At 39.4% G+C, this 13,283-nt stretch overlaps 1 protein-coding gene and 1 long non-coding RNA gene across 4 annotated transcripts; one reads left to right on the top strand and one right to left on the bottom strand.

Annotated features, from left to right (window-relative positions):
* Positions 1 to 902, top strand: LOC104913908. 2 transcript variants are annotated; one of them, XR_795698.3, is made up of 3 exons: positions 1 to 70; positions 175 to 352; positions 526 to 902. It is a non-coding gene; the product is annotated as an uncharacterized LOC104913908 (long non-coding RNA). The 2 variants fall into 2 exon arrangements; XR_002120979.2 differs by lacking the exon at positions 1 to 70 and having other exon boundaries at positions 77 to 352.
* On the bottom strand, positions 765 to 13,233 carry TNFAIP1 (TNF alpha induced protein 1). 2 transcript variants are annotated; one of them, XM_019621962.2, is made up of 7 exons: positions 11,929 to 13,233; positions 11,441 to 11,737; positions 9,937 to 10,106; positions 8,646 to 8,735; positions 8,497 to 8,549; positions 5,986 to 6,181; positions 765 to 5,434 (listed from the first exon to the last, which is right to left on the bottom strand). In XM_019621962.2, the coding sequence occupies exons 2-7, from the start codon at positions 11,655 to 11,657 to the stop codon at positions 5,216 to 5,218; spliced, it is 945 nt and encodes a 314-aa protein (XP_019477507.1). In that variant the 5' UTR covers positions 11,658 to 11,737; positions 11,929 to 13,233; the 3' UTR covers positions 765 to 5,215. The 2 variants fall into 2 exon arrangements, with proteins under 2 accessions (XP_019477507.1, XP_010720269.1); XM_010721967.3 differs by having other exon boundaries at positions 11,441 to 13,233.
* Positions 13,234 to 13,283: the final 50 nt, after the last annotated feature.

Here is a 13,283-nt window from a genome sequence, read left to right as displayed (position 1 = left end):
CGCGGCCGCGCGGTACTCGCGGAGCCTGAGGCAACGCACCTGGGGAGAAGGGAAGGGGCTGGAGCACCAGGTTAGTTACACGCTTTAAACTGCCTTTTGCTAGGGCTCATTTCTTTATACTCCTTTATTGTCTGTAAAAGAGCAAACGGCACGCTCCGTCTGCGTGTTTCTCAGGTAATTTCACGTTTAAATCTTGGCGGAAGGACAGAACTTTGCAAAACCATATGGAAATGTCGTTTTTTTGGCAATTAATTCCTCAGTCCACCCCCACAGCACAGACATCACTACAGAAGTGGCGAATCAAGGGAAACAAGGACCGCCACTGCATCGACCACGAATCGTGGCTGACGAGGTAAGGAAGCCCTACAGGACAGACAGACGGCAGGTGCCATCTGCCCCACAGCTGTCTCCTTCTCCCTTGCAGCCTGGACAGGTTCGGGACTTCCGTAACAGGAGCTGAGTTACTTCTGTGGTAGCAGAAGTTGCCTTAAATGTCAGATCAGTATCCTCTGTGATTCTTTTTAGGAAGTTATTGTCACAAAGACAAAACTCAGCAGTGCTATAACTAAAGGAAAATCCCAGAGAGAGAACCAGCTGCCTGCAGCACACTCTCAGCATGCTGATGGCCTCCTACAGAACAAGAGCCTGCAGGGCTTGTGTGAAAGGCCATACAGCAGACAGACCGACCCTGAGCCATTATTTCTGCATCTTGGGAACCCCGTGTGGCAAAAAATTCTGATGCTGGAGAAAAATCAAAGGCAATGTAAAATATAATGCTTTATTAGAAACCTGCATTCTATTTATCTTGTTGATAACAGAGAAAACACCTTATTCAATAGTTAATACGGTTAACTGCATTATTTTATTCATGCCTGACCTTTAAAAGTTAGACAAAAAGAAAATTAAGCCTGATGCCATAAGAAAACACCTTGATTGCAGAACATCAGTTTAAACAGCAATCACATTTACTATCCTCCAAATACAAAATGTAGAAATCCAAAGTGCTCTGTTGTTATGAAACAAACTAAGCTTCAACATCCCTCTGAAGTAGGGGAGAGTCTTACCCCATTTTATTACAGATGAGTAAAAATTCACATGCAGAAAAATTGACTTGCAGTCTGTGTCACCACATTAGTGGCAAAGCTGGAAACAGAGGTCATGTTCCCTCATCTCTTAACAGGATTTCAGTCGTCCTAACAATGCACAATGTGAAATCTGTCCACAAAGGTTTAACAGCAAGGATTGTCACAGGTTATAATCTAAATTATACTTCACCAGCATTTCTAAAAATGAATTATGTCTGAAAATTTAAAATACAGAAAAGAAAAGCATTGCCTGCTTCAGGCTGAAGGCAGTGAAATACCATACTATCAGTCTTTTCAATGCCCTCCAAGCTTGGGTCAGGTCTTTTTGTTTGTTTGTTTTTAATTTTTAACCAAAAATTGTAAGAGATGTGAAGTCACTGGAATGTTACAGTAGGATAGATGTTTCCTGTTCCAAAAACTAAATGTCAAAGTGAAGGTTAAGCATTTAATTTTGCCTTGGCATTTATCAAGCAGTTGGAGGCTGCTGCCCTGCAGAGCTCTCTATTTTGGCATTACTGCCTAATTAACACCAATATTGAAGAACTGTTTAGCATAAGACATTCACTCAAGGCACCGAGGCTCCTTCTCTGCAGAAAAGCTGAGGTTGTTTTTCATTATATTAGGACCCCATTAGAGAATCGTGTAAGACTTTATTACTTTGCTTGTGTATAAATGTCAGTTAATGTTTTCCATTCGTTCTTTCAGTCTGCTAATATAATGTTTGAATGCACAGAAGTTCACTTAAATTCAGAAGCGAAGAAAGTAAAGTTACAAATGAGGCTAGGAGGTACTTCTTCCTCCTAATGGCTACTTTAAATTCAGTCACATCAGTAAATACATCCAATGTTGATATTCTATATAGGAAGCCATTACTCTTAATTAGCAGACAGAAATGCATATAATTAGAAATGATAATGTGATACTTAAAGCCAGCAGAAAAGATTCTTAGGAAGCACAGCTGTTTGCTCTAGAAAGGGTCAGCTTACTGCAAACAAGTGAATGCTGCATCACCCTTTTCAGTGCTGCTTTTTTTCCATTATACCAGGTTATAAAAATATGTAGGAATATGTATGTAAGTCAAAACTGATATCCTTTACCTCGAAAGCAAATTATGATGAGAATTACAAAGTGCACATTATGTCAAAACTGCAGTGTTAAAAATTACCAGAGCTTAGCAGTCAGATTGTACTGTCATGATTTTGGTGGAAAGAACATTCAGTTAACATTCCACCCTGGAACAGTTTCAGATAAGCAGGACTCTTCCTAAGAGAAAATAAATTAGTTTGTACCACTTGCACAAAAAAAAAAGTTTAACCATTGAACTCTGTAAGTGATGGCAGAATCCATGTCTACATTTACAATTACTGAGCTGTCATGTAAATTATGCAATTATGTAAGAAACAACCCAGGGCATTCAGGTTTTGTCAGAAAAATGAGTACAGCAGCTGTGCCTAGGATGGGAATCTCTACTAGCACTATCATTTAGTGGTGTGCAGACATCCCAGAACACGCCTACCAGTGAATTTCCTGATGCTTTCCAATTCCTGATCTGTCCACCAGTGGAGGGAACTACTGGACTGTTAGTGAAATCCAGCCACAGCTATTCACCTGGGATCTTCTCAGCCACATCCTGAAAACCTTATCAGGACAAACACCGAGACCATGGTTTTAAAACTCTTTTAAATAGACAAAACTAATTGTTGCTATGGGATACAAGGAAAAGAAAACTGGCTGAATCAATGCAGAAGCTTTTTTTCCCCCCACCGCTTCTTACAGCATAGTAAGAACTCCACAACATGAATCAGTCCTCTTAAGGAATATTGTGAGCATAGATGTGAACGACCAATCGAAGCATCTGAACCAGCAGACTGATCAGACACTCTGTCTTTCACACTTTGTCATTTTTCTGCTCATAACTTCTCTGAACAGTTGTGCAAAGCTACCCACGTCACTTACTTAATCTGCTAACATCCACTGTGACAGTAACATGAAAAAAAAAAAATCATTTGCCAAGAAATACAGATGCCATACATATGAATTTTTAAATGGCAGACTTATTTGTTACACAATGGAAAAACAAAAGAGTACGAGACTAAACTGAAGCTATCAAGTAAAGCAAAAAAGACCATTTCACTACAGTCTCCACCAGTGGCTTCAAAGCACCCACCATGATTTAATTTAAATAGTATCAGTGAAGAAAAATCAACTGAAAAAGAAAATCCACACCACACTTTATCACAATTAAAAACAAAAGTTTTAGTGAAAACTGATCTCAGCAAATGTATTTTTCCTGGCACAAAATAATAATAAAAAAAAAACAGCTGAGAAAAAACTAGAAGAAAGCAATATAAAAAGAAAAGTTCATTACTAAGGCAACTTATTTCCCAAATGTGAGGAAAGTAAGTGCCTTTCATGTAGAGGCCCAGTTAGGCAATAAACCTCCCACATTTTGCAGCCATTAGTGTCATTTTACAAAGCCTCAATAGTTACATTTTCAAAAGCCTAATTGAGTGGAAATCACTGTTTTGTTCCCTCCCCCCCTTTTTTATTTTAATAATCTCTCTTAATTTTAGTTATGACTTTACTTCATTTATTTGGCTTTTGCATTAATTTGCTTTAAAACTTCTATGTAATTTTGGCACTGGTCAAAGGAGTTCAAGACTAACCATCATGGAATCTGAGGCTTCCACCTTCACATAAAATATAAGGAAATAAAAGCAGTGGTGGAGCGCGCTAAGCCACTGACACATGTCCATACGTGTCAGTGAGCAACCTTCAAATAATAACCTCTTGTAACAGTGGTAAAATTTGAATCTGCAACCTACATTTGAAACATACAATCAAACAGTTAAAAAGAAATTAGCAACTTTTCATACTAAACATCAAAGTTTTTCTAGAGACCCAATGTGCAAAACAGCTGGCACTCCAATCTTCTGAACACTCCTCTGAAATTAGCATCCAATCAAGCACTCAGAATAAAGCTTATATTTCAGCTTACCATCTCTTTCCTCTGTCCAAGGCCTCCTGTGTGCCAGAACAAAGTTTTTATGATTATTCTTCAACTTCTATGCTCTAGAAGTGATTCAGAACACAAAATTTAAACTCACTCTTCACTACATTAATATTATGTAGCATTAAAACTGTGTAGTTTGCACTTTTCCAGCCACTGTGTTTTTTTCCCCTGTTGCTGGAGAAATTTAACATCAAGTAACACTTTTGGGCCAAGGGGGGAAACTAATAAAAAAAAAATCACATATTTCTACAGGTTGCCATTGTTTAGATGAACAGGATCACACTATCAAAGTCCTGAACAATGCGATCCCTACCACAGTCTATTGTTAAAGTTTTCTTATTTGATAAACTTTACTCCTTCACCATATCTATTTTTTCCAGCTCCCATGATATGTCATTCTGTATGTATTTAAATTTTCAGATATTTCTTATTTTTCACAGGGGGAGATTTTTTTGACAATTTGACTTCTCAGAAAAGCATGCCTTAGAATTAATGAGTTTTACATACAACTACACTGGAACACAAGTTGCTGTATGTGCATAAAGGAAAAATAGGTGGAAGAAACCACATATGCAGTGCATCTTACTAGTGGATAGCTAACTGTCTCCTCCAGGGGTTATCAGTTGTAGTGTTTCATAGAAGTAGTCATGTTTGAGGTCTTTCCACTCCCTCTTCAGTATTTTGATTTAAGAACTGGAAGTTCCATTACATCAAACCCTAAAAGGAGAGGTAACTGAAAAAAATACTTTCAAATCCCTCCGTCTCATTCAGGAAAAGCAATACTTCCCACAGGAAGTAAGATATGTACACATCATTAGATATAAAAGAGCAACCACAAATGGTCACAATCAGTGTTTTGGAATCCATTTCTCATGTTGCATGAAAAAGGGGCCAGTCTGTGTTTAAAGCACATGGTGCAAAACAAACATCTTAGTCCTTAAAGCCCTTGGCCTTTAGTGTTGCTTTGTGTGCATAAATGCCCTTTTGCTTCTCTGGAGAGACAAGAAGCCAAATGAAATCAGTCCAGAGTCCAACTGATCCCTCCCTACTTCCTGATCTCCGTCAAAGAATATCGATACAAGCCCTGAAACCAACCCCTCTCTCCTCGACCGACATGCTAGTGGCCAAGCTGACGGTCATCGTAGGTGCTGTATCTCTTCACGTGGATTCGGCGCACGCGGTCACGAAGTTCAAAACCATCATCATCCTCGCTATGAGAGGCCTGGCTTCGGCTCCTGCTGGTTGCCTCCAGCAGAGAGTTATCAGGAACTCGTGGTGTTTCATACAGTAAGACGTTTAGAGTTTCCTCGTAAATACGTGCCTCAGGGAATTCAACCTACAAAGAACAGCAGATGTCATTTTCCTCAACTAAACAGGGTAACCTGACTGGAACATCTGCCCAGAAATAACAGACACACAACCATTTAGTCAAATTATATACGATATCTACATCAGCACAACAGAAACAAAGTTGGTAAGTCTAAGTAACTGCAAATAGCAAACTTAAGTAGGTTTAATAAGATTAAAATCCTTACTTAAAGTTTATAGGCATTTACATGGTTTTGGGACACAAATTCCATCAACTTTACAGATCAACGCTTAAAAGACCGCGCTTTCAGAACTACCATTTGCAGTACTTCAGCTTTCTTTGAATTCTACCTAGTACATGCCATGTCTTCCCAAGTGCCAGCACTGTAAGTAGTGAACCACCCAAGTAACATGGAGGTCACTGACCATCAATTCCAGTCAATATTCATGACTACCAGTATCAAAATCTCCCCAAGAAACATTGCCCCAAGCACTTTGGTATATCCACGTCTTTCCACTATGCATTATTCAACTGATTTATTACAAACTATAATAGACAAATGGGTAAAACTCCTGTACCTTGGTTTGCTTCTTCTCTGTGGCATACACTATAGAGGTACAACAGACTTCAGCAAGTTTCCGACCCTGTCCATAGAAAGACCAGCAGCAGATTTCATCACCTATGACATCCTTAATGAAAAGAACTCTGCCATTGAATCGGAGAGAAAGTTTGTCAAACAGTTCTATGTTCTTCAGTAAGTTGTCATCTGAATTACTGTTAAAAAAAAAAAAAAGTTATTTTTTCCTCTGGCTATCTCTACAGAGTTTCTATGCCTATTCCACCACAGTTTTAAGCATTGATATAACTGCAGAATACAAGTCAGTAGTGACTCATTGCCATATGCTGCCAAGGAAAGAGGGGATAATAGCAAACTTCAGATACAAATAAGATGCTCTTATTTTTGTGAACAAACACACCAGCCTTCAGAAGTTAAGTTACATAATTAATAATGACAGCATAATTTCCCAAATAATTACATTAACTATCTGCAATTATTTCTGACTTATCCTCAAGACAATTAAATCATATGCTAACTGCAGTTCTGTTTAGCTCAGTAACAGCCAAGTCTGAAGAGTCAACGTGTCTTCAAAGGCTAGCTGAAAATGATGGTGTTCTGCATGTACAACTAGCCATACTTTATACAAATTTCTAGAGTGGATACATTATTTTGTAAATTATGTATTACTGACAGGCAGAACAATTTAGGATTTTGATTAAATTTCCAAGCAAGATCCAGATGTTCTGGAGAAAAAATAAGTATCATATGGTAGCTTTAAAATCAAGTAGAACCATCAGAATGTTAGTCTTAAGGTTTAAAATATTATTTAAATAAGAACACGATGACCAACAAACATCCAAGTTAAAAGCATTACTCTTCTGATATTAGCTTGAATGCTGCTCTATCTAAAGCTTGTACTCTGTGCACCTTTTGATCTCATTTTATAGCTGGCTAGGAAATTGTGTGCAGATATGTGGAAGATAGCGAGCACATTATTGACACAACAACAAAGCTAACTTCTCCAGCTTTAACAGGAAAATTCCTTACTCATTGGACCCAAAAGCTGAAGGTTTGCACTGCTGCCATGAACCTATCCAGAGGAATGAAATTATACTTGTGTGCAGTACCTCAATTTTTGGAAGTAGTCCCAGAAGGCTGTGAACACTTGTCAATCAAGACACTGCTGCTAAGAACAGCCAACTAGGCTTTACATAAAATATTTAATCTGAGATGTACTTCTGTTCAGGTCTAAATAAAAAAAGCATGATGTGCAACCCAACAAAATCTTCAGCTCTTAAGATATAGTGTGATGAAAACAATTTGGGACTTAGCCAGTAACAAATCCCAGGCATTATCAAGAGCAGAGCTGCAAAAAGAATTTAGAAGTCTTCATCCATTTTCGATACGTGACAACAATGACTACGTAACTAAGAAAACTCCTTTCATAATGTTGATTAGGAATAAAAGACGCAGATAGCCTTTGGTTGCTAGTAGCCAGCATGGAATTTTAAATAAAGATTCCTCATTTAAACACGATCAAGGCATGAAGATTTGTGTGCGAGGAATAATTAGAATCCTAGAGCTAGTTGAGATACCAACACCTTCTGATATCCAGGATTCTGTTGCTCTCATTGCTAGCATGTTTACATTTGCAGAACCACGATGACTAATATGCTATTCTGTACTTGCTTTAGCATCACTGCCATAAACTAAAGGATAAGACCAGGAGGCATGCAGAATGACTGGCAGATACAGAATGCAGTTTGCTGAAAAATGGGCTGCTCTTCAATACTCCCTCAGATAGCTTCTCCCAACTACGTGGAATTTCAAGATTGTTAGAATCCATCTCTCTGACAAAAAGACAGACAGTTTGCCTAGAGAAAAAACTTCCAAGATTGCATGTTAGACTGAAAGGCTAAAACTGAGAATTCTGCCAAACATAAAGGATTACTCACATCGCTTCAGTGACTGGTTTGGGAAAATCCAGAGCCATTCTGATAGCATCCTGGTAGTTAAACCATAAAACTAAATGAAAAGCCAGTGAATTCTTGCACTGGCCCTGTCTGGGTTGTTCTTGAGCAGAACAGATTCTTTTCTTTGTAGCCAAATAATTAATTCATCTAGAGTCACTGGAAGAGACAGAACATCTAGAATTTCAGTAGGTCAGGGTAAACAGAGTGAAAAACTGAGGAGGGAGGAATCATGGCTGCATTGGCTTTGCACCAAAAAAGCTAGCACTCTGTGAATAGTTTGCATTCTATTCTTTTTCAGCCAGTAGCCTCATCATTTCTATTTCTCGGCCCTTATCTGTTCATCTTTCTCAGGCACACACCTCCAGCACAGCACTTCAGGGAGTTTGGAGGAGGTGACAAACTATTTTTGGATTCACATCAACCAAAAATAACTTTACAACAGTGCTGTTATGTGGATCTGAGTAAGCTAAATAACAAAATACAAGTTAGGCTGTACCACACTTTCCTCCGCCCCCAAAGTTAAACTTTCCCAGTAGGGGAAATACTTGGTGACATACCTGGTGTAAGAATATTTGTTGTTGCTTCTATTATACAGCAGCTTAACAACGGGCTAACAGAAGGGGGAAAAAAAATAATTAAGCTTTGTCTTTGAATACATTTAGCAAAAATTCAGTTTCTCACTGAACAAATGGAGAAAAGCAGTTACTTTCATTGAGGATTCTATCAGTCTTTCTTCTTCTTTAGGAGATGTAATAATAGGGATGTTACAGACAGGTTCATACAAGTCTTTCTTGTCCTGTTTTGAAAAAAAAAAAAAAAAAGGAGAAGAAATGGAAATAAATCTCAAGAGACATAAATGCTAAAACTAACATCTGCTGCCGCTTGCTCTTCCAGACCCTCCAGCCATGTTTCCAAACCCTGTGATGCAATGGAAAAGCTTTGTGTTGCTATAGCAACCACAGAGCATTACCTTGATCTGCAACCCAGAAATACAGCGGAGAGATTTCTTATTCCCAGAAGGCAGTGATAATTGAAATACTGGGATGCAGGTGAACGTCCTTCTTAGCTATAGCAAAGACTCTGAGCTCAAGTCATATCTGCTTTAAGTGGGTTTATTATTCTGTCCTTTTTTGAAGAAAAGGATAGTATGAGTTTTAATCAAATCAAAAGACTGCAATATAGAAGAATATCAGTTTTTATGAACTGAACATTTGGCAAGAACAGTACGTCACCAAAATGGACTTTAGCCCCTTGCGATACAAAAGCAGCAACCAAGAGTGTGTGGTACAGTCTGTGAATCCAGATTCCTTGCGTGGCAAATTAAAGAGAGCTCAAAGCTAATAGGAAAGCCTTGGATTGGAACATTTTGTTTTTAGAATAAGTGTTTTCAATTCCAAACCAGGAAGAGAATTGTCAGTGTACCTTTACATTTTTTTTCAGTGAATATAAGCAGCATATTGAGCCTAGTGTGTGAGGTATTTGTTAAGTATTCAGCTTTTTTCTACAAGAAATATTACTAACCATATACAAAATATCTGGGCTAGCCTTATTAAAAAGATTTCCAAACAAGGTGATTTAAATCAGCTGAACTTGAACCCATAGGAACTGGGTGAATTAATAATGCTAACTCAGGTTTAAAGATTTGCAATGTATATAATAAAATTACAGAAAAGTCCTTAAAGTAAATAGTGCTTACCATATCAGGTTGTTTTTGTTTTTTTTTACCATTAAAATTCAAACTTAGAAAAAGTTATTATATTTTCAAAGATTTTCAGAGCTCAGGCACAAGAAGTCTGGAAGGCCGTGCTGTGACAGCACATAGGTCTGAAAACATATCCAGGGAGATCATAAACCAAATGTTGTCTCTATCCAAAGCTCTGCAGAATGTTAGGTATGCATACAGAACAAGGACAACCATGGATGTGATAAATGGACTGGACAAGATCTTAACTGCTGTCTAATTGTGGCTGTGTTAATTTGGTACTTCCATTTCTTACCTGCAGAGCTGCTTGGCACATATCAACTAAGCCCTGAATGAGATAATACTTGGCTTCTGCCATCAACTCCTTGATCTCCTGTCTGTGTTTTGGAAGTGCAATTGTGTCATCTCGGAGATAGTTTAAAATGGTTCCAAAGTGCTTCCCACAACGGTCTATAAGGATCCAGCCTGAAAAATAATCACAACATTTCAATCACAACACTAGGAGGCAAAAAAAAAACAAAAACAAAACAAACCACCAACCCTCCTCAGAGAGGTTCACTAAGCCAACTGTTGCCTGAAACTACACAATGTTCTTCCAGTTCCATTCAGGGGAAGACTTCACTGACTTTCAACAAATTGGTATTTATTACAGAACAGAAACTAACAGTGGAACCACTCCCTTGGCACCTTGTCTGCATTCTCGCTACTTTCCAGCACCCCAGAAGAGAAGCCTTAAGCTTCCTATCACTGGGCATTTAAAAAACTACAGCAAGAACTTGACTACACTCTATCTATTGATCACCCATTGTACCACTGTACCAAAGTTATTTTCTGTGCTTCATCCTTTCTGTATTACGTTTCAATTAAAGTAATAAGTCTTTTCAATTACTGCAGGAAGTCACCAGTTTACATCTATTTAGTTGACAGACCCAGTGAGGAAAAAAATGCTGTTCCAGCCTCCAAAGAGGAGGAAGGAACAGGACAAGGATGATCAGGAAGGAGCAGAGGAGGGGATACAGCACAGGAAACATCAGTAGACAGTTTTTGCAATTCTGAAACTTCCCTGCAGTCACATTCACTAGGAAACAGGATGTCTGACTTGTGGGCAAACAATAGCAAAGGACACACACTGACAGAGGGCTTAATAAAGTGCCCAATCGTTGTTCACGAAGTAGAAGGCAGACAAAAATAAAAAGTTATTTTATTTTAGGACCTGGGTATATAAGGTGACATAGGAAAGAGGGTGAAAATACTGCCAGATTCTCCAACTAAGGCTGCCTGAAGACAAATCTTGTCCTCCATTCTGTTAGAGGCTCTTACACAGAACTACTGGACCAAACAGATTTAGTCTTACGTGACACTCAACAAGGTTCAGCCTACCTGAAAATATTCAGCTCAGCAATTGAGGCTGTATTGAGTTTTAAAGCTAAAAACTGAATCTCCCCTCCCTAAAGACATTTTGATTAATGCCACTACGTAACTCCATAGATACAACAGCCCACATACTGTCTGTTCAGTCTTCACAAAAACATCAACGATCTGCATTCCAACTGTGACTGCAGGAAAGAGAACCAGTTCTTCCACTTGTTAATTTTAGTAACAGAAGTACACATTTTTATAAAGCTGGGAGGACTGGTAGAGCCAATGAGATTTGGCAGCCTAACATTCCCTGTTATTTTTGGAATACAGCTTTCTCCATGCCTTTCACTGAGCATAGCTTTATTATATACTAAAAATAAACAAAAAATAACCCAGCAGTTACTTTACAATATTCTCAACAACAAAAGATGCTCACTTACCTTCCTTATCTGTGAGAACTTCCATTCTGCCGCTGAACATGGCCTTCAACATCGTGTCGTGCCTGGTCAGGACTTGCACTGTAGTGTAATACAGGGAGCCCCCAACATTCAGTCGCACGTACTTGTTACCAAGGCTGCCGACTTTGAAGCTGCAAGTTTTAGGCTTGGGTCCCACAGCTGGGCAAAGGGTGGTGGTTAGACACGTGTCCCCCGACATCTCTTTCTGTAGGTAGATGACGACCCTGCAGAGCGTGGGCTTGATGGATCCCGCCGTGGTTGGCGATGAGTCACGAGGCACTAAGAGAAGATGGGAAGGCAGACACGGTCATAGCCACCAGGCTCTTGAAATGGAAATGTTTAAGATCAACACAGGAGCCTAGAATTTTCACAAAGGCATGAAGCCCACAATAAAGAGACAAATTCAGTATATTCCTAAGGACACATCTACACGTTCTGACAAAACGTAGGTGTATTTTCAAACAACTTACACAGCAATACAGAAGCTGTTCAGCATCACACAGTCATACTACAACTGCATTACTGTTAGTGAGGCAAGCTGAACTCTTCTGGACTTCCTGTTATTCAGCCTTCAGCCAACACTACAATCAACATACAGCACTGCAGCCCAAGGTTAAGTGCTAGATGGAATTCAGCTCCCTTTCAACTTCCTGAAAGAACATAACTTTTTTGCCTGCAGGAAGGAAACTAACAGAAGAGTTTTTTCCAATTCCTTCATCTGGGGATTACATAAAAAATGTTTTAACGTGATACTCTTATAGCAGCTACAACTTCTTCAAATGACTTGATACCGAAGTGCTGGAACATTATATTCTATTTCCTGGAAACTCCTTTTATTCAATTTTTTCCCCTCACTCCTAGAAAAATCAATAGTAAACGTAATGTAGTTTTTACTACTATTGTTTGAGGACAGGTAAGTCTAAAAAATATCCACTCTTTGGAACATCTGTCTCAGTTAAAAAGCCAGCACGGTACTGGCCAGAAGAGTAATTCCCCACCAGTAACCAAGCAACAGCAATTAAAAATTGCTTATTACAGTGGTATTCTATAAGAAGTTAATTACTCAAATAAAGCAGCTAAAGGTAACAGAGGAATCCATGGAATACGTTGCCAGTAACAAAGTTACTTCTTATTAATCACGGGTTATATTCTCACACACATAAGTCAATCAGAAGGAACAGCACACTGTCCTACACCTAAACTCTCTGGTGAAAACAGAAATATGACTCAGGTCTGCAGGTTTGTCCTCGATGTCTCATCTTGCTTTAGACCACAAGAACCCTTCCTCCAAAATAAAAGTCTGTTTTCAAGGACAGCCGGAGTCTGTAATGAGCCACAGCTCTGAGCGCGCATGGAGTTTTCCAATCTCAACAGCAGTCTCTCTAGACACGTGCACTAGAGTGAAGGTTTCTGCCAGTTGTCTCACTTCTGGCACGTCGTTAGAACCCAACACAGCACGACCAAGCAGGAGACAAAGCCGTCACTAAGGTCGTGATAACAGCTCACGTAGGAGGCTTCTACAGAAAGCAACGACCGAACCTTTAATTACCCCCCTTAACACAAGACGAAACGTTTCCCGTGTTTTCCTTCCAGCCGGAGGGCCGCACAACAACGGCACAGCCGCTGAGGGAGCGCGCCCTGCTCAGCGCTGCCACAAAACGGAGCGGCGCTAACAGCTCGAGCGGAGAACGCAAGAAAAGAAAAAACAAAGGGAAAAAGACGCACAAAGCAGAGAAAGCAACCAGAAGAAAACGAGAGCGCCCCGAGCAGAACCGCTCGTGCCCGAACACGCGCTGCGCCCCGCACCGGCCCTTCAGCTTCGCGT

Source organism: Meleagris gallopavo, chromosome 21 (genome assembly GCF_000146605.3).
Source record: "Meleagris gallopavo isolate NT-WF06-2002-E0010 breed Aviagen turkey brand Nicholas breeding stock chromosome 21, Turkey_5.1, whole genome shotgun sequence".
Lineage (NCBI taxonomy): Eukaryota > Metazoa > Chordata > Aves > Galliformes > Phasianidae > Meleagris > Meleagris gallopavo.
This window is presented reverse-complemented; position numbering and strand designations above follow the sequence as displayed.